Here is a 24,910-nt window from a genome sequence, read left to right on the forward strand (position 1 = left end):
ATAGTGATATTAACACATTTTAGGCTTAATGTCAAGAAATGTGCAATTAAAAGAAGTACTCCACATAAAGTTTAATTATAATATGTCAGTAAGTCTCACGCGATAGGTCAGTAAATATGTTAATGGATTTGTAGTATAGTATGAAATAAATATATTTTACATTTTGGTATACGTTTTTTCGATAGAGAAATAGCTGAGAGGACAGAAAAATGACCTTTTTGATATTATTATAAGATTAGGCTATAATATTTTTTCTTTCATTGCCTTTTTTTTAATACCTCCTCTAGCTTGTTGAAAGAGACAGGCGTTCTCTCTCAACTAGAACGAAATCAATGTTCTTTTGTAATTGGTTTTGACAAGCAAAACTGATATTAACACCCAATGATTCATTTGATTTTGGATGATTTTCAGTCACCGTAGGGTATTACATTCCTCATAGTTAAACATGTCCATCATCATCTGTGCACACAAAACATCCTCATTACTTCTGTTTTATTGTAGATTAAGAGAGATTTCAGTGGCTATTGTGATTATTATTAAATCTATAAACACCTTTGTTAAATGTAGGCTAATCGAGGCTACAATGATGCAAAAACGTAATTATTAGCTATATATTTGCTGATAACTTGTACGCAACTATTAGCCTAACATTTTTTCATCATTTCCCTTTTTTCTTTGCTTTATTGCACTTGAAGACGTGTAAAAACACCAAATCATGGATCTAACCTGTCAGAAATCGTTTCATAAATGTGTTGCGCAATAAGTAGCCTACTACACACTACTAAGTGCGCATCACTGTATGAGAGCAGTTGGCAGAAGTTCTGGCACTGTCCAACCCACCAAAATCCGCGTGCTTGTCTTCGCCTATTTCCTCCGTGTGTGTACACTAGTCCAGCTCTCCGCCTCACTGACAGATACAGGCTTGATAATCCACTGGAGTTAGTTGAGATAGTTATTACTAGGAGACCAAGTCACGGCGAAGAGAATATATAGCATACTTTAAAGCCCACATAACAAACACTGAAGATAAACGGTAGGAGCTCAGAGTGGAAATACTGCAGCCCAAATTAAGGTAAGTGCAGGTATTTAATTTAGCGTTTTCTAGATATTTTACTTGTAGGCTATATGTTTTTGTTGCTCTTTTGTATATTCTGTTATGTTGTCATTTTGATTGGTCTACCCTCCCTCTTTTTGATTATTTGAATACTGAACATTTAGCTGTATAAAGTTCTAGACTACTTAAGCTTTACCAAGCCTTAAAGCACATACCAATGCACCGAAACTTTCTCAGTAGGCGATATAGATGTTTGGGCAAACTTGTTGCTCTCTCTTTATTCCGATGCAAAGTCGAGTTGTGAAGATATTGATGCTCTAAATTATTGTCTGGTGGTGCATTACTTTCATTATTTTTGGATAGTTAAAGAGTTCAAACTTTTGATCTTTTAAATACCTCTTCCTACTTTATATTGAATCAAATATATGTTGTTTTATGTAATAGAAAAAGTCTAAAATTCTCAGCATTCCTTCTTGTTTGCTACATCATCACCCCATATAAAGTAGCACTCATTGCAGAAAAGTGACATTTTTGCTAATGTGATTAAAGAAACATCAATAAAAGCTAAGAAATTAGCACTTTACAGAATTTATGTTTCCTCAACGTCCCTCTACATATATGGAGGGCAGTGGTATGTGAACACTAAAGAGGAGAGGGTGGATGAACAGGAAAGACGGATGTTTAGATGTTGAATGAATGATGACTTATATACTCTTGCTGAATTCAGATGAGAGAACAGGATGAGAACAGGAAATCTGCTCTATGAGTCTGTCTGGTTATGACTTCTATCATATATTGAAGCACTTATGTTCCAAAGCACAATTTTATTTATCTGACTTCACTTTCTCTCTCTCTCAGTCTCTCTAATCAGAATTGTCAATATATACAGTGGGGAGAACAAATATTTGATACACTGCCGATTTTGCAGGTTTTCCTACTTACAAAGCATGCGGAGGTCTGTAATTTTTTATCATAGGTACTTTTCAACTGTGAGAGATGGAATCTAAAACAAAAATCCAGATCAAATCACATTGTATGATTTTTAAATAATGAATTTGCATTTTATTTTATGACATAAGTATTTGATCACCTACCAACCAGTAAGAATTCTGGCTCTAACAGACCTGTTAGTTTTTCTTTAAGAAGCCCTCCTGTTCTCCACTCATTACCTGTATTAACTGCACCTGTTTGAACTCGTTACCTGTATAAAAGACACCTGTCCACACACTCAATCAAACAGACTCCAACCTCTCCACAATGGCCAAGACCAGAGAGCTGTGTAAGGACATCAGGGATAAAATTGCAGACCTGCACAAGGCTGGGACGGGCTACAGGACAATATTCAAGCAGCTTGGTGAGAAGGCAACAACTGTTGGCGCAATTATTAGAAAATGGAAGAAGTTCAAGATGACGGTCAATCTCCCTCTGTCTGGGGCACCATGCAAGATCTCACCTTGTGGGGCATCAATGATCATTAGGAAGGTGAGGGATCAGCCCAGAACTACACGGCAGGACCTGGTTAATGACCTGAAGTGAGCTGGGACCACATTCTCAAAGAAAACCATTAGTAACACACTACGCCGTCATGGATTAAAATCCGGTAGCGCACGCAAGGTCCCCCTGCTCAAGCCAGTGCATGTCCAGGCCCGTCTGAAGGTTGCCAATGACCATCTGGATGATCCAGAGGAGGAATGGGAGAAGGTCATGCGGTGTAATGAGACAAAAATAGAGCTTTTTGGTCTAAACTCCACTCGCCGTGTTTGGAGGATGAAGAAGGATGAGTACAACCCCAAGAACACCATCCCAACCGTGAAGCATGGAGGTGGAAACATCATTCTTTTGGGATGCTTTTCTGCAAAGGGGACAGGACGACTGCACCGTATTGAGGGGAGGGTGGATGGGGCCATGTATCACGAGATCTTGGCCAATTCCTTCCCTCAGTAAGAGCATTGAAGATGGGTCGTGGCTGGGTCTTCCAGCATGACAACGACCCGAAACACACAGCATGGGCAACTAAGGAGTGGCTCCGTAAGAAGCATCTGAAGGTCCTGGAGTGGCCTAGCCAGTCTCCAGACCTGAACCCAATAGAAAATCTTTGGAGGGAGCTGAAAGTCCGTATTGCCCAGTGACAGCCCCGAAACCTGAAGGATCTGGAGAAGGTCTGTATGGAGGAGTGGGCCACAATCCCTGCTGCAGTGTGTGCAAACCTGGTCAAGAACTACAGGAAACGTATGATCTCTGTAATTGCAAACAAAGGTTTCTGTACCAAATATTAAGTTCTGCTTTTCTGATGTATCAAATACCTATGTCATGCAATAAAATGCAAATTAATTACTTAAAAATTATACAATGTGATTTTCTGGGTTTTTGTTTTAGATTCCATCACTCACAGTTGAAGAGTACAGACTTCTACATGCTTTGTAATTGGGCAAACCTGCAAAATCGGCAGTGTATCAAATACTTGTTCTCCCCACTGTATATACATATATCTAATTGTGGCCATTATCTTTTTTTAAACAATACTGTTTCACACTCTATATAACTCTTTTAACAACCAGCTGCTCTGGTGACAAGTTCTGCCTTCACTTTTTGTTGTGCCAGTCACCACATTCAAGCAGAGCATTAACAGACATTGCCAGGCAGGAGCTTTTTTAGGGACTGAAGTTAACAAATTACAGTCAAGCCAGCAGTTAATTCCTGCCAAATGGCCAGAACCTCCCAATAGTTTGTCAGGAGAGAAAGTGTAGAACAGTGAGACAGAGAAAAGTAAGTAGCAGCCCACATGCGTGCATGCAATAGACAAAATGGCTCAATTTAGATGATTGACTTTATTAGTGAGAACAGATTATTGGGAATCTTCATATAATTAGTTAGTGATGTCAGAATTTTATTGGCTGTTGAACATCGAAAGCAAGAGTGTCATTGGACTCACAATCAAACCACATTTAATGTCAACACTGTTTTGAAAAAAATGCTTTACTGTAATAAAGCTAATGTAACAAACCAAAGATTTAGCAGGGTCATGCGAGTTCACTGTAAACTGAACAACTTCCTCCTCCCAACTTTGGTATGTTAGTTAGATAAGTGCCATAATTTAACACTAAACATTCATCTCCTCATGGCCATATTCTAAAAGATGAAAAATGCATTTGGTAACACTTTATTTCGATGGTCCACTTTAGACACTCTACTAACTATAAGTAACAGTTTGTAGAGTATGTTAACTCCTAAGTTTTTGATGGACATGATAATGTGCGTGAGGAGTGAAATATGTTGGATTTTTTGGGTAATTATAAAACATGCTGGAGATTTTCTAAATGCTTTTTATTTCGTGAATTAAATAAATGACATGTTTTATCTCTTGTCCCATTTATAGAACTCAATATATAAGCATGCAAACATGCCACAGCCTTGGCTTTTTGCTTTTCAGCCTTAACTCTACAAATGAGTCTTAAAGAAATCAGACATGAACACATGCCTCATACATTTTAGAGGGAAAATCCCTTTTTGGGCTAATGTGTTTGTGTGGTGTTTTATTATTATTCTTACTGTAATCATGGGCAACATGCTGCGGTGTTCAGAGAGATCTCTGTGTGGGTACTGCTCAGTCTCTGTCATTTCTGGAGAGGCGTCTGCTGTGCGCTCTATTATTAAAATCTGACATTTAGTTAATTACTGTCTGACTTTTTAAGAAACACCAGACTAGGTGGAGATTTAGACAGTAGCTAATTGTTTTCATGCAGAGAAAAGATGTATTGGTCTAAATATTAAACAGCATTGTTTAGTAAGCTTATCAGGCATTATTTTCCCAGTGTTTAAACATATGTACTATCACACAATCAGTCTTATAATGGGTTTTTATTACATGATTTATTACACATTGCAAAGTTTCTGAATTCAGAACTCAAAACAAAATCAAACACAAAAACATAACATAATTGAACTGGTACTGTATAGAAGTTTAAAAATGTATCATGGTTTCCATAAAAATATTAAGCAGCACAACTGTTTTCAACATTGATAATATAATAATAAGAAATGTGTCTTGAGCATCAAATCAGCATATTAGAATGATTTCTGAAGTATCATGTGACACTGAAGACTGGAGTAATGATGCTGAAAATTCAGCTTTGCCATCCGGACCAAATCCAGTCCAAACGGACAGGTCTTTATAACTCTGGTATACACTGCAAGAAAACAAAAAACACAGAAACAGCAGAAAATTAACAGTATATCAGTTACATATACAGACATTTCCTTCAACCCTAAAACACAACACAATGTTATTCGATTAAATGGGTAAACACTGTAAAAAAAAATCATACTCAAAATGTCGGAGTCGTAAGTGCAATGAGCTTTGGATTGTCCACTGATGTATTTGGCTAAGGCCGTGGGATAGGATTATCTTTGTGTCAGCTAATGTTTGTGTGTTTCTGTCAGGACCACCATCGTCAAAGATAATTGACAATTAGCATACAGTTTGGATTGGCGGTATGGTTCTGTTCTGGGCAAGAACTTCCTGTACATCCATGCAGCCTAGCATGGATAAGAGCAGGGAGAGCAGCAATAACCCACCTTAGGGTAAACAGAACAGAACCAACATAATGTATTGCAGACATCATTATTTGTCAATATTTAATGTACAACATAATTTGTGAATTTAGTCTGCTTCAAGGGGAATCAGAATACCAAATCCTGACTGACCAGAGGAGGAGCTGGGGATGGAGGGGGGTAATTAGCTCCGGAACAACATGTCCTCCAACTTCACTTCCCAGAAATACGACCCATGGGAGAGTTTACTAAAATTGCGCCCCTATCGACAACAGGACACTTTCATTTTAATGCTTTGTTTCCTTTTATTTGCATCATATTTTGGGTTTTGATAAGCTCAATTAATAGAGCATTGCAAAATACAACATCACGTAGTCATGTGATCATGCGATCGTGGGTTCGATCCCAGGTAACGCATGTGCTCATAAAGTGTATGCACTATAAATCACTGGGTAGGTTTAGGGGTGGGGTGGGATGTATTTGTTAATAAAACATGATTTTTGTTAAATGGAAATATGACAAAAATGGTGGTAAAAGTCCACACATTGCATTGAAATGAACATGCATTTTGATTGGTAACGACAGTCATATGTCATTTCATGACGACAGACATAACAGGACACTGTCATTATTTTTACGCCAGCTAGAGGGCGCATGATTTGTAAATAAAAGGTCAATAAAGGTCGTAATAAGGTGCTTGAAAAGCGACCTATAGAGTCGTTTTTTGGAGGACAGTCTGCTCCGGAGAAACGCGATAGGATACTGAAGGAGCTTGTATGCTGTGATAGACATCGTATCCTATAGGTAGACGTATATCATCTACGTATATAGATGGACAGTCAGCTGATGCGAGCTTGACTGACATGACCTGCCAGAACTAAGGCTGCGCTTGATTTTTGTCAAAGGCATCAGATGTATGTGGATTTTGCTTTTTCACACAAGCACTGTTTGGGATTGACAAGCGTATATGCTCAGTATAACAGCAGACAAACCAGATTGAATATCTGTATAAATAGGTCATCAAAGTCAATCATCTTCAGTGGTGATGGATCACAAAATGGACAGTCACTCATCCAACAAGAAGCGACTAGTTGGTCAGTGAGGTCAGCATGCAATCGTATTCTGCTGATTATATGCGAACATAACTATTGAAATCCTACTCAAGACACCTTGTTTTGTTGAGCAGCTGCTCATTAAAGAGTTGCTGCATGGAAGTGCTGAGCGCAACAGTATTTTATTCCATAAAAATGGCACATATACTTACGCATATTATGTTGCATGTGTTCATAAATAACGCATATAGTTTTCAAACTCTTCTATGGAGTGCAGGATGCAAGGACTTGTGTATAATTGTGCCTCGGCCCTCTCCTCGCATTCCTCTGGCCAGTCCAAACCGGACCTTTTTTGGGGAGCGTGGTATAATTTAGCCGCTATTTTTACAAATGGGTACATTTTTTTCCCCTGTTTGCTTTTATTTCAGGTCAGTGGCATAAAAAACGGCTGTCGCTTTCCCAAGTGTTTGACTTTAAAGTGAAAGATGGGCAGACAATATGAGAGGAACACACATAGATGTTGGCACGTCAGGATGAAGAATGGGATTCCATTGGATACTTTAGGCTCTAATGTCTACCTTGGATGAACTGATATTTAGCTAATGTTTGGATCAGCCATATGGTCAGCTCTGGGAACTGTCAGCCACCGTGACAAATTTGTAATGTAAATGTCTGTTTATAAGTCCATTTCAAAGATCTTTCTGTTGCCTCAGACCTAGACAACAAGCGTGAATGTTCACAGAAAATGATTGAGGAGTAGCCAAGGGGAACGGCAAAAGCATCCATGCTCATTACTCAGTTAATGACACAGACGCTGTGTGAAATGGGAGACATAAAGGACTCAGCAGACACATTTACATGCACAACATTTGTGTGGGATAACTCTGAGATAATGGGAGTCTTTACTAGGAGTTTTCTATGCATAAATAGGAACTGAGGCTAGTCTATAACAACTAAACTCAATCTTCCTCTTTGACTGACAAATGATACTGCAGATATTATCTAACTTTAAAAAAATAAAGTTCTTGGGAGGTGTTCTTGAATTAGGATTTAAAAATGTAGATTATTTAGATATTATATTATTATTCTTAAAGATTAGGGCTAACACAATAGACAAAGTCTAGGATACTTATTACCTATTCTGAGTTGTTTATTTGCATTTGATTGAGTATCTGGGAGGATGAATGCTTTTCATGCCTTTTTAATATTCACATCCTGACTTTTGTTATTGAGCGAATCAATTTGAATGTGGCAGTAAATTGTGATGGGAAGACATTGAGTTTCTCTCCTGGGACACATGACATCCTCTGACATCTGGCTTCTCTCGCTCATCCACATGTGTTTCTTCCCAGCATGTATAGGGAATAGTATGCATTAAAGTGTTGTGGCAAGTCTTGGGAGACACACTTGTGTGGACAATCAACTATGATGGCACTGGCAGTGAGATTTACAGAATTGTCATCCCAGCTGGATGGATTTAAAGGATAATTGTAATGTTATGTTGCTTGTTCTTTTGCCATGAGATATCACATTTAGTGTGAGGTTTCGGAGTATACATGATTCAGAGTCAAAGTTCATGATGAAGGTTGGGTTTAGGTGGTCGATTTGGGTTTAGAACAGGTGTTGGCTTTCATTTTAGCCCTCGGTTAGTTTAGGTTTACCTCAAGGGCCGAGGTTAAGTCAGGAACTGACAGGTGTAGGGTATGTGGCTGAATCGAGTTTGTGGTTCAGGTTAAAGGCGGACCTTTGGTGGGTTCTGCAGACCCCAGACCCTTAACCACATCTCAGCCCCCACATTTGATGATGTCACAAGACTCAGCTGGAACACATTGAGAAATGACATCATAGCAGCTCCCCACCCTTCTTGGCTCACACACACACACAAACAGAGACTGTCAGAAATATTTCCTCCTACCTCCTTCCTGTCTAATGAATGGCTTGTTTTAAGATATGTTTTAAGAAGGCCAGTTTAAGTTTTTCCACCACCACACACTGTCTGACCAGACGTGTGCTACAGACACAGACTCACCGATTGTCTCTTTAGTTTCCCCTACATTATATATATTTAAAAAAAAAAATTGCAGATGATACCAAAAGGTGAAGATCAAGAAACAAACTTCTTTATGCACTTTTGAATAATAGTGCCTTTAGTACTTTTGAGTAATGTTTAAATGTGCCCTGATGACAAATGTCAACACTTTCTTAGTGTTTCTCAGGGAGGGCATGTCCTGTGCTGAATGATGTATTTATATTTGGATGGCAAAGTTACAATATCCTCCCAAAACCCCAAATAACAACCTTGACCCATCCAGTTCCTTTGATGTACTTTGTGAAAACTGTTTTAATGATTATAAACAGAGCTAAGGAAATGGGTTGCGGGCTGAATTTGAAGACAAGAAGACAGAGTCAGTCTCATTAAATAACTGCACGACACATTGCCCCTTGTGTAGTTAACACTTTAACTCCAAGAAAACTAAAGGCTCAGTTTAATAGGCCTGTGTGTATAAGAGTTTATAAAAAATAATGCCCAATACAATACACACCTCGAATTAAATGATTAATCTCTCTCTCTCTCCTGATCCTGCAGGTCAGTGTGTGTAAGTCTCTGTATCTCAGTGATGTTCTCCTGCCGCTCTCTCCTGCTGCTGCTCCTCGGTGTCTGCAGCCTGACTGCTCCTTCACTGACTCTGCCCTTTGAGCAGAGAGGATTCTGGGACTTTGCTATGGACGGAGAAGGAGGAGATCTGGCGACGGTAATGATGAGAGATGAAGAGGGATCAGCTGTGGAGGAGCTACCACCGGATGTGTCTATATGCCCGTTTGGTTGCCAATGTCAACTCAACGTGGTGCAATGCTCAGACCTGAGTGAGTATCTATCTATAAGTCCACACCACAGCTATAACAATAACAACACAGAGGAACAATATCATTGGAATAATTTTTTTCCCCAGCTAATGAATGATAAAATCATTGACAGCATATCAGATCTACCTGACCTGAGAATTTAATGCTGTTGAGTCTATATGGCATAACTGCAGCATGTGTTTATAATAAACAAAGCATTATCATCCATAGATGTGAACTCTAATCGTTATTGTTACTGTATACTGTAGTTTTATTTATGATTATAGTTCTTGGTGTGAATGGGCTTTTAATCATTAAAGATATTTACATTAATTATACAATGCATGATCAAAGTGCATCAGAGTGATAGTTTGATTGAAGGTTTTGGGGATCTTTTTCTAATATTAGTTCAATTTCATAATAGTGGCATCTTAAAAAAGACTGTTTGACAGTCTGCATCCAAACAGGCAAAAATAGCTGTCCTTGTCCAGTTTGTTGCAGTTTAGTCTCAAAGAAAACTGGGGCCTGTGCAATTTCGTACTGACATGTAGGAGGGGTTCTCTGTTGTTTTTATAACACACACAGGATGTTTTACTGGAGGACAGTGTGTGAGAGATATACAGGGAAAGTAAGAAGGAAAGTGAGAGGGAGAATAAGAAAAGAGGAAGATTTGGAAGTCTTTGATGAGCATTTGTTTATTTCAGAATGACCGGAAATAGTCTTGGGTTATGTCTTGTCAGCAATACATCCGCATCATTTGGGCCTAAAAATTGAGGGTTTTGACAGGGGCCACTTAATTTCAGTGTGATTTCTTCTAGATGCTCTTGTTTTCTTTTCCAAGGATAGGAAATAACAGACCTACAATCAAAGAGGAAACATTACTGTTAACTGAATTGTATTAGTATGAATTGAATAGTAGGAATTGTTGTCAATCAAGTAAATGTTTTTCAGTGATCACTCAGTTTGCAAATCTAAATACACAAACTGTGGGTACAAAAATGTACAAGAATTGTATAAACACAAAACAAACAATCTAACCACCATGCATGTGTGCAAGTTGCTTTTTTAGTATGTGGTAAAGTGAAAAGATCAGTGTTAGATGCAGGTTCAAGAAATTGGTTAAAGCCTTATATTTCAGACAAATGTGTCCAGTTAGTTTGTGTATTTTTTCAGCATGGCACCAACAGCGCCCATTGAAGCTCCGCCGTAGCCTTATAGTCCTACTTACAGATACACACACTCTCTCCATCTCCAGCCAAGTTTGGTCAAGTTATGATCCTCATAGAACATTTACAGCCATTGAACTGACAGAAGCAACAAAAACATAGGAATTTGGAGCTTATTATTTTAATTATATGTATTCTTTTTTTAGTTTGTGCGTGTATAACTGTGTGTGCCTATGTGCATGAATGCTTTATGCCATGTGTTTTGGTCTTTGCGAGTGTTTTTGTTTTTGCGAATGTCATTGCATCTTTGTTTATGCTTGTGGATTTGATATAAAATCGGAAAATACAGCCCTTGCTTTAGGCGGTTCTTTATACGCTTCCTCCCGCTGTGATGAAGATTTCCATGTAATACATTGATCCATCCACTGCGCTCTTATTTTCTTTCGTATATCTGGAAGTTATTCTGCCATGTAGGCCGTAATTGAATTGATGGCGGTGCTTATTCATAACAGATGTTCATAATTGTGTATATATTTAGGTGGTTTTGTGCATTCATCATAAAATATGTTCCTATTAGGGGGGTGTAGATGTGGTTGGGGGGTTGTGATGTGCTGGGCAGCTGTCAAAGCCCAGCTTTACTCTGGGGGTTTGGCATTGTGTTCGTCAGCGGTTGGTTGGTTGGTTAAAGTTACAGAGAACTTGTTGGTTGGAGTGGCAGGTGGGCAGATAGCTTAAAAGAAGAACAATGTAACGGTATGGATCCACTGGAGGCAAGCTTTAAGAACCCAAGTGCAGTTTATTTACAAAACAAAAACTTGACTCGAACAGACACAGAACTCACCAACTGCGGTACAGGGAATATTACTAGAGAAGGGAACAAGGCAAACAAGAGGGCTTAAATACACAAGGACCAATGACATGAAGCACATGGCATGATCACATGAGGGCACAATGGAATCACATGACAAACCAGGAAACATGACATTGAACATAACAAAATAAGAGCATGAAACAGAACCAAGACACTAGACATTACAAACAATCATAAAAGGAAAAGAGTAAAGACCTTCAACATGCTGATATAGTGATATGTGATAACTGCACCTCCCTAGAATGTGAATAAGGAGCATATTAAACACTACAACACACATCAACACATTCCGTTTTCTGTGAAAATACTTGAGTTGATTAAGGTATTCAGACTTTTTTTGTTTCACATTGAAGTCAAAATAATTTTCTCTGGCAATTGGCCACATAGGCCATGCTGTCTATAGAGATTAAGTTATTATTATTTAATCCAAGATGTATTTCTTTAATGTGCTTAATATCTCAATGATTTTACTTTATTCTTCTGAGGGAAGCAAGACGGCCTGAGGGCCAGGCAGTTGTGGTGCTCAAGAACATTATAAATTGCTGGAGGGGAACAGAGGTTGAACCCAGCCTAGTATAAATTATTGTGCTCTGCTGGAAATCATCATGAATCATTGGCCTGATTTAGAATCTTGGACAGTGCACTGCTAAAACAGACACAATGCTGGATTTGTGCTCTTGATGTGGTTCTGTTGGAGTTTAGATTATTGTGATGTGGTCCATGTGTGGCAAAAGAACCGAAATGTTTTAAAAATGTACATTTAAAGTGGTGGCAAAACATCCTCAGGTCACGCTAATATAAAGATATAGTAGTATGCCTCCAAAAGCTCACACAGAATAGAAAATGACCAAGAAGCACAATTGGCCATAATAACTGGTTCATATCTAACTAAATACCTTGTCAAAGACATGCTGTAATGGTTAACAGTTTCAATTGTGTTCACTATTTAATTCTGTTATTTTGATGTCAATTAAGAAGCCCTTTCATGGGGAAATCCACACCAGATGGTGAGCTAATGGTGTTTTTGTTTACAAATCTGTATGTTCTATAACCTACATGCTTTAAATTAGCATGTAAACATGTTGATATCTTGTTTAGGTTTGACTGCAGTGCCCAGGGAAATTCCCAGAGACACCAAACTCCTGGACCTACAGAACAACCGTATAACAGAACTGAAGGAGAACGACTTCAAAGGACTTACAAACCTCTATGTAAGACACTGATAATGATTGAAGAAATGAGAACCAGAAAGGGTGATGGCCGCTTAAAGAAAACAAATGAATTCTACTCTTCATTAATAATGAGATAAGTGGAAAATAAAGATAGATGAGGCTGAACATATAATAAAGTGCCAGTTAAGTAAAAGAGAAGGTGTAGTACGTTTTTGGCTTGTACGTGTTCCTCAAAACAGTGATTTTTCAAATGAGAAAGTTCATATAAAAGATTTTTATACAATGGCTTGGAGGATTTTCTCAATAGTTAGGTCACTTTTTCAAGACACTTCACAGAGTGATCACAACAGAAGTTTATCATTGCTTTGGCGCAAAATGCATCCAAAGGACTACTACTTTCAAAAAACATTAAAGGGATAGTTCACCCAAAAATGAAAATTAGCCCATAATTTACTCACCCTCAAGTCATCCTAGGTGTATATGACATTCTTCTTTCAGACGAATAAAATCTGAGTTATATTACAAAAGTCCAGGCTAATCCAAGCATCAGAATGGGATTAATAGTTGCTCTGTTTTTGAAGTCCATAAAAAGTGCATCTGTCCGTCAAATAACGTGCTCCACGGGGCTCTGGGGTGTTAATAAAGGCCTTCTGAAGCGAATCAATGCGTTTGTGTAAGAAAAATATCCATATTTAAAACTTTATCGAGTAAACTTGCGACCGACGCCTTCCCTGTTCAATTTATGGAAAAATCGTTGAAAGTTCCCCTGCCGATCGAAAGACTAATGCGACCAGGTCCGCTCGTCATGACGTCACGTACACATCTTGAGTTTCACTTTCAACATTCAACACTTTTCCAAGGAAATCCATCGGCTGGAACTTTACTTGATAAAGTTTTAAATATGAATATTTTTCTTACACAAACGCGTCGATTCGCTTCAGAAGGCCTTTATTAACACCCCAGAGCCCCGTGGAGCACGTTATTTGACGGACAGATGCACTTTTTATGGACTTCAAAAACAGAGCAACTATTAATCCCATTCTGATGCTTGGATTAGCCTGGATTTTTGTAAAATAACTCCGATTTTATTCGTCTGAAAGAAGAATGTCATATACACCTAGGATGACTTGAGGGTGAGTAAATTATGGGCTAATTTTAATTTTTGGGTGAACTATTCCTTTAATTCTTTTCTAAGTAGACACAAACACTCCAAAAACTCTATGTACCTACAGGCCAGTTTTACCAGTTACAGTTTGCTACATGCTTTTGTCCAATCTGTAGTCAGATTTTCAAAACTCTAAACACAATTAGCACAACATCCATCTGTTGTGGACCATACCTTTAACACAATGGCCCTCATTTATCAAAAGTGCGTACACCAATTTTCCAGCGTACACCTGGCGTACACCCAAAACCACGGTGACTTTGAGATTTATCAATATGACGTTGGCGTACGGCACGCTCAAATCCTACACCAGCTCAGGAGGTGGTGTGCGCACGTTTTGAGTTAGTGCGAAAATGCGCAGAAAAACAATTCCTAACACCACAAAACGCACTGACAAAGATATGCTATATTATGGCCCACTGTAAAAACAACAACAACAACAACAACAACAAATAAAGCCCTATTCGCACGGGATAAGTATTATCTGGGGACCTCGTGTGATTTAGAAATTACTCCCCCACATCTGAATTTTGCGTGGCGCATTCGCACGGGATAAGCTGTGATTTTACTCGAATTTACTGACTTATCTCCCGAATATGATGTTACTTGAAAATGTTTTTTCGTTATATTATTTTGATTGTTTTATAGTAATACAAATAATTTCGTTCAGTTAGAGAACAGACGCAATTAAAAACGTAACTGAGCAATATAGTAGGCCTAATAACAATATACGACGGATTAAGTTTCAAAGCTAATGTAAAAGTGCCCATTTAAGCGAGTTGTCATTATACTGTTCTGTTTTTGTGTTTTTCATTAAGAATAATATTAAACACACCATTCAAGCAATTACTCCCAAATTGTGCTCATTCTAAAGTGGAAGTAGTAGCCTATAATCCGCGCGGCCGCACAGGAATTCATAAAGGTGTGCATTATATGCAGCCTAGCTCCATTCGTGAAAGATAAAGATAGAAATGCGCACAGGACACAAAAACCTTGCAAAAATTATATACGATCCGCCTAATCCCGGCCAAATAGATGCCGATTCGCACGGGACTAATATTATCACAGGACCTCGGTGTTCGGCGAAATATGGTAGGTCATTTGCGGGGGAATTTTTACTTTACATATTACAGACATGGCCGATTTGCACGGGATTAAGATCACAGACATTCTCTGCGATTATTACAAATCACCAGAGCTCCCCACATATACTAATCCCGTGCGAATAGGGAAGTAATTATAAACTTTAGTGTTTATTTTTGTGCAACATGGACTTCAATGTTTAATTTGTGTGACTTTACCAAAGCATTTGATATGTATTCCTCCAGTTGCGAGCCTGTGCGCTTTACCTGAAGTTGGTTAGGCCCGGCAGCTGCGCACGGACTGGGACTGAACATAATTCAGACTGACAAAATAATAAAAATGACATTCTTCTTCTTTTAAATAATAATAAAATAAATAATAATAACGACATTCTTCTTCTAAATCAGTGGTTCCCAACCACGTTCCTGGAGGACCCCCAACAGTGCACGTTTTGCATGTCTCCTCAATCAAACACACCTGATTCAGGTCATCAGCTCATTAGTAGCTACTCCAAGACCTGATGTGGGTGTGTCAGACAAAGGGCACATCCAAAATGTGCACTGTTGGGGGTCCTCCAGGAACGTGGTTGGGAACCACTGTTCTAAATAACAATAAGCGTCATTAATAATACAAATCATAATAATAATAAGAATCTAACAAATTGTCATGCAATTATATTAATGTGAATGAATGGTACTCCACATCACATCATCATCACTATTGTACACCCCAATACATGTGACGTGATACGAAATTAAATGCATATTATTTCAAAACACGTGCTGTAAAATAATGAATTGTGATAGGTAATTTCTCATCCAAAAAGCAATTGGATTTCCACCGTAACCTACACCTTTTTGTGGGCGCCTTTAATCCCACTCTTTAAACTCCCAAATAAAACAATTTAGTTTTTTTTCCACTTCCCTGGTGATGGTCTCGATCTCCACGTCAGAGAAGTTTCGCTTCATTGCCGTCTTCCGAGTGTCCATGGCGTAAAATGAGGGCGTGGGGGAGGCAGAGAGACTTGAATATATAGGGGCGTGTTATTCTAATGACGATCGTTTTCAGCCGCGGCATTTATCAAGGGCAGGTATTGCGTACGCCTGGATTTCAAAGGTGCGCACAGCTTCATAAATCAGGCGGTGAGAGGAGTGTAAGCATAATCTTACGCCAACATATACGCCCGTTTCTACGCAAGATTGATAAATGAGGGCCACTGTGTAGTTGTTAGTACAATCATTAAAGGTCCCATGGCATGGCATTTTTCTATTATTTTATAGTGTTTCCTGAGGTGTACTTATATTGTTAGTATGATTTTTACATCATAAAATGTCATAATTTAGAAATAAAAGGCATTTTGTCTATACTGCTGTTTGCCCTGTGGCTGACTGCCCTGTTTCAAGAGGCGTGTCTGCTGTGAGACTTCAGTAAAAACGGCCACTGTTGTGATTGGCTGACATCTTTGCATTTGAAATGAGCGGAGGGGGCGTGGTTTAACGAGGTCTACGACGCACGAGCTGCTGCCAGAGAGACGGATGGACCTGAGTTCACTTCTCATCAGTTCTCAGCATGTCTCAGTTCAGGGTGAACTGTTGTAGTTACTAGAATATACTTCAGGTTATTAGTTTATTTCTAGTCGGAGGGGCTGTCACTCATGTCAGAAAGTTAGTAACTTTAGTAAATTATGGATCAGCGCTGACTCGAGACCGATTTGGTGAACTGGTTCGGTTCACTAAAAAGAACCGATTCAAAAGAATGATTCGTTCGCGAAGCGGACATCACGGAGACGGAGCGATTGCTAACAAAGTTATTTATAGTAACTACTGAGTTGTGACAGCGCTGTCTGTCAGCGCGAGTTTATTGTGTTTGTATCTGAGAGTTCTGAATAAACACGAGTCCCAGTCACGCCGATTCCGTCTTCATCATTATTCTACCAACTTTGTAACACATGCAATGTACCATTACAGCGAGATGAACGAGTTAGTAAGTTTGATTAAAGCATTATTTCTAGATATGTTCCAATCATATGAAAAGCGTCAGTGACGCGCATTGAGTAACTTACACAGCGCAAAAAAAGACACAACAGCAGTAATCGAATGTAATCCAGTTTATTGTGGGGAAAGCTGGCTAGCCTAGCCGGATACCCTCACGCTTACCCCCCTTCTGCTTAATCTCACGCCGCGTTTGGTGCCTCCGCTGTGGGCCAGATGCAGTACTGGGGGTCGGGGATGTTGAAGGCCGAGCTTCGGCGTGCGTGAGGTTTATCTCTAAAGATGTGGCTCTGCCAATGTTAAGCAGAAACTCCCGACTGTATGCACATTTAAGAACAGATAGACGCGACGAGGACATACAAAAACACTGACTCACAAGATAGAAAACACGAAAACACCGTTCTGTCGGGAGAGAGAGAAGCCGCAGTGTGTGCATGAATAATAAATAATTAGCTACACATAAGAAATCACTGATCACAGATCAGAAGGAACTGAAAAAAGACTTCTGTTTTCATTTGTACATCCAAACACTGAGAAACTGCCAGCGTTCACTCGTTCACAAGCATCAATGATCTCTCGAGCGTTTGCATGGGCGTGCCAGATTCTCTGGGCGGAGGAAAGGGAGGTAACCGTTCCTGCTTGGACGTCAAACCAGGAGACTTCAGGATTGGCTCGTCTGGCCTGTCATTTTCTCAAAGGCAGAGAGAGACAGCCAGAACTCGGGTTTACACCGATCAACATTTCTATCCACTTGGGGACAATATTCAGGCTAGGGGAACTCATATTAATGTTGAAATACCTCATAAAATGAAAATTTCATGCCATGGGACCTTTAAATATGCAGGTTTCATTATGGTTCTACACATACACTGTAATAGGACTAGAGAGAACAGGGAATCATTGAACAAAATCTGAAATGTATTGATGAAATAATCAAATCACAACATGGGTTTTTAAATCAAAGGAAAAATGTAGCTACAAAAAAACTGTACTGTACTACAGTACAGTAAAATGTCAACTGTAGTGTTCCGCACTGTACTTCTGTTTCCATCAATCTTGTGGATTTGGCCACATGGTTCTCATCCACATCACAATGGGTGCTTTCATTAACTAGACATCTTGGAAAGAATCTTCTAGCATGGCGAATCCAAACCTGAAAGTGCTCTGCCATGATGTCATTGCATGCGTCATCCATGGCCTGGAGAAGAGTGACTTGTTCGTGAGGGTGCCTATATACCTTCTACCTCCATGTGGAGAAAGATTCCCCAATCTGGTTAAGGAAAGGGGACTATATACATGGTGGTAAATTGAGGATGGGCCCGAGACCATGCACACACCATTTGAGCATGGTGAAACTGAACATTATCCAAGACTATTACATAGGTCCGACCATCAGCTCTACAGACCTGATTTAGGTTACAAGGATAGAAGCATATGACCCAATACGAGGTCTGCGTCCCACCACACCATCTTCCGATAAAACTGCACACATAGTGATATTGGCTCCATGTTGTCCAGCTACTTGGACGGTTGCCCGCTGACCAATTAAATTCCGACTTCTCCTTGTCTTGGGCAGGTTCAAAGCCTGTCTCATCCAAAAATATGAATTTGTGATGTTTTTTATCTAGTTCCATCACCCTCTAAAAAGATATTTAGGAAAAACAGTTCCTCATTACAAAGATATAGAATTTTTCACAATTCGGGCATCTTTAAACTGATCATACCTGAACATAGTCCTCAGTTTCTTGACTCTTATCTGTATTTCTAGTTGAATATGTCGCCATTGTCCAAGATGTGCTTCCGAATGTCTGTAAGGCGAATATCATTGATAGCCCAAACCAAATTGACCACAGCCTGCTATTCTTGGTCAGTCAGGATTTTGCAACATTTCTACCTGTTGTTAGTGTTTTTAGTGTGACAACCTTTGCTAGTGTTATGGAAGAATGACTTGATTTGAGACATGCATGAAGTGTGAAATGTACTGCTGTGCCAAGCTGCAAGTTGGTTAGGAGAACTGTGTGAAGAGTTTTGAGAAAGTATTGAGAAATGTGTCCCAGCAATTGTAAAAAATAAATTGTTAGTGCAAATCCTAATACAATGCAATGTGCTACATAGCTACAATAATACCATAAAATATACCAATACCAAAAATGAAATACTAATAAAACAAATAGATGTAGCTGAACTATACAAAAGTTGAAACTGTATTTTGAATTGATTTTGAGACATATATGAAGTAGTTTTAGTGCATTTTGGATGTGAAATATACTGTTGTGTCAAGCTGAAAGTTGGTTAGAAGAACTGTGAAGAGTTTTGAAGTGACCTAAGTAATGAGAAATGGGTCCTAGCGATTGTAAAAAACTGTATAACTTTATGATAGTTTCTTGTGCTGTACACTGATGTGCACTAGTTTCACAGCTTGATTCTTTTTTTTTGGGGGGGGGGGGGGGGGGGTTATTCGTTGTTGGCTAATGCTGCGCATCAAGCTCCATATGTCACTATTTACTTTAATACCAAAAATTTAGCTGTACATTTAGATTGAATATTCGCATTTTATTTTTACAGATTTTACATGAGAAACAACAATACAGCCTTCTTTAAAGCATGTTTTGGCTAACTCTTGAAAAATCGGTCTGTCGTTTGCGGCACGCATTACTTTATGTTTGGCAATCTGTGCAAAACAGCCTGACAGGATGTTCACACAGTGAAAGTCGCTGAAGAAGAATGTTCCTGTAGTTCTGGAAACACATGCCGGTGCCAAATAGAATGTTTTAGTTCCCTTCTTAGAACTCATATTATCCCCAATATTTATCCCTAATATTTATTCAGCCTCTCTCACCAAACACAATATTTGACATGGCCTGTGAAAGAAAAAAAGATCAAGACATTAAGTTATATCATCATTTATAAGTCATTTGATTTTGTGTACATATTTAATGATCATGGTCAAGATATTATTAATCATGTCTTCATGAGTTTCCATGCACCAAATGCTGACCTCTTCCTGTCTCCCGTCAGGCTTTGTCACTGGTCAACAACAAGATCTCCAAAGTCCACCCACAAGCCTTCACACCCCTCCGAAACTTAAAAAAGCTTTATTTTTCCCGGAACCTCCTGACAGTGGTACCCAAGAACCTTCCCCCATCCCTGGTGGAGCTGCGGATTCATGAGAATCGTATTAAGAAGGTTGCACAAGGAACGTTCTCTGGTCTGGGCAGCATGAACTGCATTGGTTTGTATGCGCGCTCGCCATTATGTGGTATAGAGGTTACAGTCTGACCAAACCATTTCCTTTTTTAGATGGAGCCTGCTGGTTTTTGTGATGGGATATTCTGTCTGATGTTGAATGCTTCTTATAGAGATGGGCGGAAACCCTATTCAGAACAGTGGCTTTGAGCCTGGCGCTTTCAAAGGACTGAAACTCAACTACCTGCGCATCTCTGAGGCCAAACTCACTGGAATACCAAAAGGTCATTCTTTATGATAATTAGTCATTAATCAAGTCATTAAAGAGTAATAGTCTCATATTCATTTTCAAAAAGAACATTTTGATAATACTCTTCTTTGCGCAATTTCTCACTTGAATGAGTTTTAGGAATATCCTTGGCAATAAATCACAATTTGCATGATTTTTATGTAATGTTAAGAGCATAGACGTGGTGCGACTTCCAATAATATAATGATGAATGTCCCTCTCCTCCCAGACCTCCCTGACAGTCTTCATGAGCTCCATTTGGACAATAACCAGATCCAAGCCATTGAACTGGAGGACCTGAGCCGTTATAAACACCTGTACAGGTGAACCGTCTCATGACTCTCCTGCACTCCAAAACACAATTTGCCTTTTCTCTGCCTATGGGCTTTCTGTAAAGCAACAGTGCCACCTGGTGAATAAGGTCTATTGGTTGACATTAGTTAATGCATTAACTAACATTGAGCAATATGTTTGTTACAGTATTTATTAATGTTTTTTAATAAAAATACATCTGTTCATTGTTAGTTCATGTTAGCTCAGGTCCATTAAACAATACTAACAAATTCAACTTTTGATTTTAATTATGTATTCAATTAATATTCTATTCATATTTATATTAAAAGTTGAAATTAATATTCAAGTGTCATTAAACCCCCCCTGTTTTAGCTGTGGAAAAGTGGGATTGTAGAGGGTGGGAAGAGGGGAGAAAACAACCAATAAAACACAAAACCTTCAACACACTCATTATACAGACAAATCAATAAATAATAAAATATGTGGGCCCAGCCCACAACATCACACTCCTCCTTTAGAAGTTGCCAAACTCCTAGTAGAGTGAGCCCTAATCAGCAGAGGTGAAGGCAAACCATGCACCTCATAAGCCGTAGAGATTGCCTCATCAATCCATTTACTGATTGTCTGCTTTGAGGCTGGGGATCCCTTTCTAGGCAACCTGTCACTGAAGCACACAAATCGCTAATAGAGGACCTATGCAGAAACATAGTTTTGGAATAAGCCAGCCCAACCCACCGTCATAGCAGATGTTGTTTGGCAGGGTGAGACAATCTGAGACAGCGCGCGGCCTCAGCGGACACGAACCATGAGGAACTTAAATGTAAAAAATCACTTTCATTATACAAAATTAAAACTAAATTGAAATTGAAAACCAAAAGAAGAAAATAAAAGAACAAGTGAAAATGTCTAAACTATACTAACCCAGGAATTAGAGGCACACAAAAGAAATGTTTTGCTCAAAATTCCTGCATGTGCTTGATTTTATAGTGCAGCTTGTCCTGCGGGGCTGCAGTTGACCCAGTGCCTGTTCACAGTATTTCCAGTCTATTGTGTTTCCACCTCACCAGAGGTCTGTCACAATGTGTGCGGCCCATCTATTGTCTGGTGCTTATTCATTGTTGTGCTTGTCGTTCTTTGCCAGATTGGGTCTGGGTTTTAACCATATCCGCATGATTGAGAATGGCAGCCTATCATACGTCGCTAATCTGAGGGAGCTGCATTTGGAAAACAATCGTCTGACCCGCGTCCCGAGGGGCCTGCCAGACATGAAGTACCTGCAGGTGCGAGATATCAAGCTGATGAATGAAAAGTATCCCATTCGCACATGCACATGCACGATCATTGATTCTTGCTTCTTTTTCAGGTGGTCTACCTCCATTCAAACAACATAAGTCAAGTACACATTAATGACTTCTGCCCTCAAGGTTTTAGCATGAAGAGGAGCTTCTACAATGGCATCAGCCTCTTTGGAAACCCAGTTAACTACTGGGAGGTGCAGCCTGCCACCTTCCGCTGCGTTAATGACCGATTGGCCATTCAGTTTGGAAACTATAAGAAATAGAGAAAGGATGAAAGGGAGGTTTGGGGACAAATAATAATGCTGGAATTGACACAAAATCTTGGAGAAAGTGGGAGGGGGTCAAAATGGTGTCAACAAACAGTGTTTCCAAATTGTTTTAAAAGTGTATCTTTGGATGTATTTGTTTGTGAAGTCTAAAGAGAAAAGGAAGGAACAATAAAAATAAGTGTTGGAAAATTTAAAAAGAAACCTGCGTAATTTGATCTCTTTCAACTGGCTCTATTTGCAAAACCAGTATAATGGCAATTGTTTCATAAGTGTGTTACCGTAAAGTCTTACCTTTATCAGTTCACTTTGTAAGGGCTCTTTGTTTGCTCAAAACTTTTATACTAATATTATTGATATGTACTGTTATATTGTTATTATTTCATATAAGTTTATGCTGAATTATTAATAGTAAGGTTAGGATGGGATGTTGAAATGGTAACGTTGAATCTTAATGTTAAATTCCTGGTGCTTATAATAAGTGTATCTGTGTTGTTTGTCAAGTTTTAGATTACTTTTTTCTTTTTTGTGTCATTGCCTTGCTTCCTTGCTTCAGGGGTTTTATTGTTGTGGGAGTACTTTAGGGCAATTGAGGTATACAAATATAACTATGTCTTCAAGATTCAGTCAGTCAGATGCCTCATGTTCTTACCCAGCCCTCTTGGGTTTCGAGGCTGATTCAGAAAAGGATTGTAATAATGTTGTTTTGCACAGTTTCTCTATGAATTCCAAACCTTTTCTTTGTAGACTGTTGTTTTTTTTCTCTTGCAGTGCCACTGCATGCATGTAGGCTACTGTGCTGCACACTGCTGCATGTTCCAATAAAATATCTTTCAGCTTGACTTCAGGAGCAGAAGTGGTGTACCATCATGGTTTGAAAGCTGTGACTAATAAAACTTGAGTTAACATGGACGCCAAATATTGATTGCGTGAATTATCAAGCACAATGTCAATGGGTCATCATTCTACTTGTTGCAAACCATGACAGCGGAATTCCAGATTTTATACATAAAAATAAAATTATTAAAACTGGAAGATGTATTTATGTACTTACTGGATTTTATATATATATATATATATATATATATATATATATATATATATATATATATATATATATATATATATATATATATATATATATATATATATATATATATATATATATATATATATAGGGCAAAAAATGGGCCAAGACCAAAATAACTTTAGTTAGTGTGTAGTGTTGCTGTTTGAGCATAAACAACAATCTGCAAAGTTATGATTCTCAAAGTTCAAAGCAAATGAAGATATTTTCTTTTAAAGAAATTGCTTTTAAAGGACTACAAAAAAATGGCTGGTAGGGACTACAACAAGTTTATTCACAGGTTAGTGACATCACTAACCCTAAAATTTACATAAACCCTGATTATCATGACAGAATATGCTAATCAATGATTTGAAGATAGTTAACGCCACATCAGCTACATACATTTTTATCAACTAACCGTTCAGAAACGTCCTGTTGCATTCTACATGTTGTCACTTCTTCTTGAGTCTCTCCATCATTGTCCAACTCCGGTTTGAACATAAAAGGCTGAACAGTAGCAACATTTTCCAGTGTGTCTGCTTGAGGTAATCTGAGCTGCTAACAGGAGCTTTTGAAGCTCCGCCCTCTTCTTGAAAGGGGGCGGGATCAGCAGCTAATTTGCATTTAAAGGGACAAAACAAATTTTGCTCACCCTCAAAAAGGGACAATTTTAACATGCTACAAAAATGAGCCGTTGGGTATTTTGAGCTAAAACTTCACATACACACTCTGCGGACATCAGAGACGTATTTTACGTCTTGTAAAAAGGGGCATTATAGGACCTCTTTAACTACAAATTATTTGTCAAGAAATTAGCAAGATTTAAGCAAATGTTGTCACAGAAAAACTTAAAAGACAGTTCGAATTTTGGGCAGAATATGGGAAGTTGTGTGCGGAGTGATGAATCACAATAAAACACGAGTTGCATGGTGATGCTCCAGAGTGGTGTCTTTGAAAATCTGGTGAGAAATATAATAATAATACCACACAGTGAAGCATGGAGGAAGAGCGTCATTGTGTGAAGAGCCTTTTTAGCTGCTGTATTGGTGAGATACTTCAGCTGTGAAAAGTCATTTAATGCTTTGAAGTATAGGAGAATAATGCAGAATGACTTGCTTCCCAAATGAATAATTGTTATGTAAAGAGAAATGATCAGATGTGTTTTCAACAAGACAATGCTCCTGCCCAAAGTGCAAAGACAACCAAGAAGTGGCTTGGGAACAAGTCCATCAAGCTCATGTTTGGCCCGGTCAGAGATGTAAACCAGACAGTGAATATTTGATCTCACATTAAACTCAAACATTTTTCTACTCGTGAACTGTTTGAAGCCATTGGCATTGAGTAGAACAACACTGACTTATCTTCCTGTGAAAAGCTGTCTGCAAGTTGGGGAAGGTTACTCTGTTGCTTACAGTATTTGTGCTATTCTTGAAAATCCAAAGTTCACATTTTTTGGTAATAGATCTCTTTGTTAGTTAAATATTTGAAAGAACCGTTCTCTATAAAGCATAGTTCACAGAAGAAGAATTAAGAGGCAATACAAATTATTTAGACCAATT

At 38.7% G+C, this 24,910-nt stretch overlaps 1 protein-coding gene across 1 annotated transcript; it reads left to right on the forward strand.

Moving 5' to 3' along the window:
* Nucleotides 1–775: 775 nt before the first annotated feature.
* Nucleotides 776–23,315, forward strand: bgnb (biglycan b). Its single transcript, XM_079802156.1, has 8 exons — nucleotides 776–1,072; nucleotides 9,245–9,522; nucleotides 12,637–12,749; nucleotides 19,968–20,181; nucleotides 20,309–20,419; nucleotides 20,654–20,747; nucleotides 21,860–21,998; nucleotides 22,082–23,315. The coding sequence occupies exons 2-8, from the start codon at nucleotides 9,276–9,278 to the stop codon at nucleotides 22,277–22,279; spliced, it is 1,116 nt and encodes a 371-aa protein (XP_079658282.1). The 5' UTR covers nucleotides 776–1,072; nucleotides 9,245–9,275; the 3' UTR covers nucleotides 22,280–23,315.
* Nucleotides 23,316–24,910: the final 1,595 nt, after the last annotated feature.

The sequence above is a fragment of the Gobio gobio genome (genome assembly GCF_949357685.1).
Source record: "Gobio gobio genome assembly, chromosome: 21".
Taxonomy (NCBI): Eukaryota; Metazoa; Chordata; class Actinopteri; order Cypriniformes; family Gobionidae; genus Gobio; species Gobio gobio.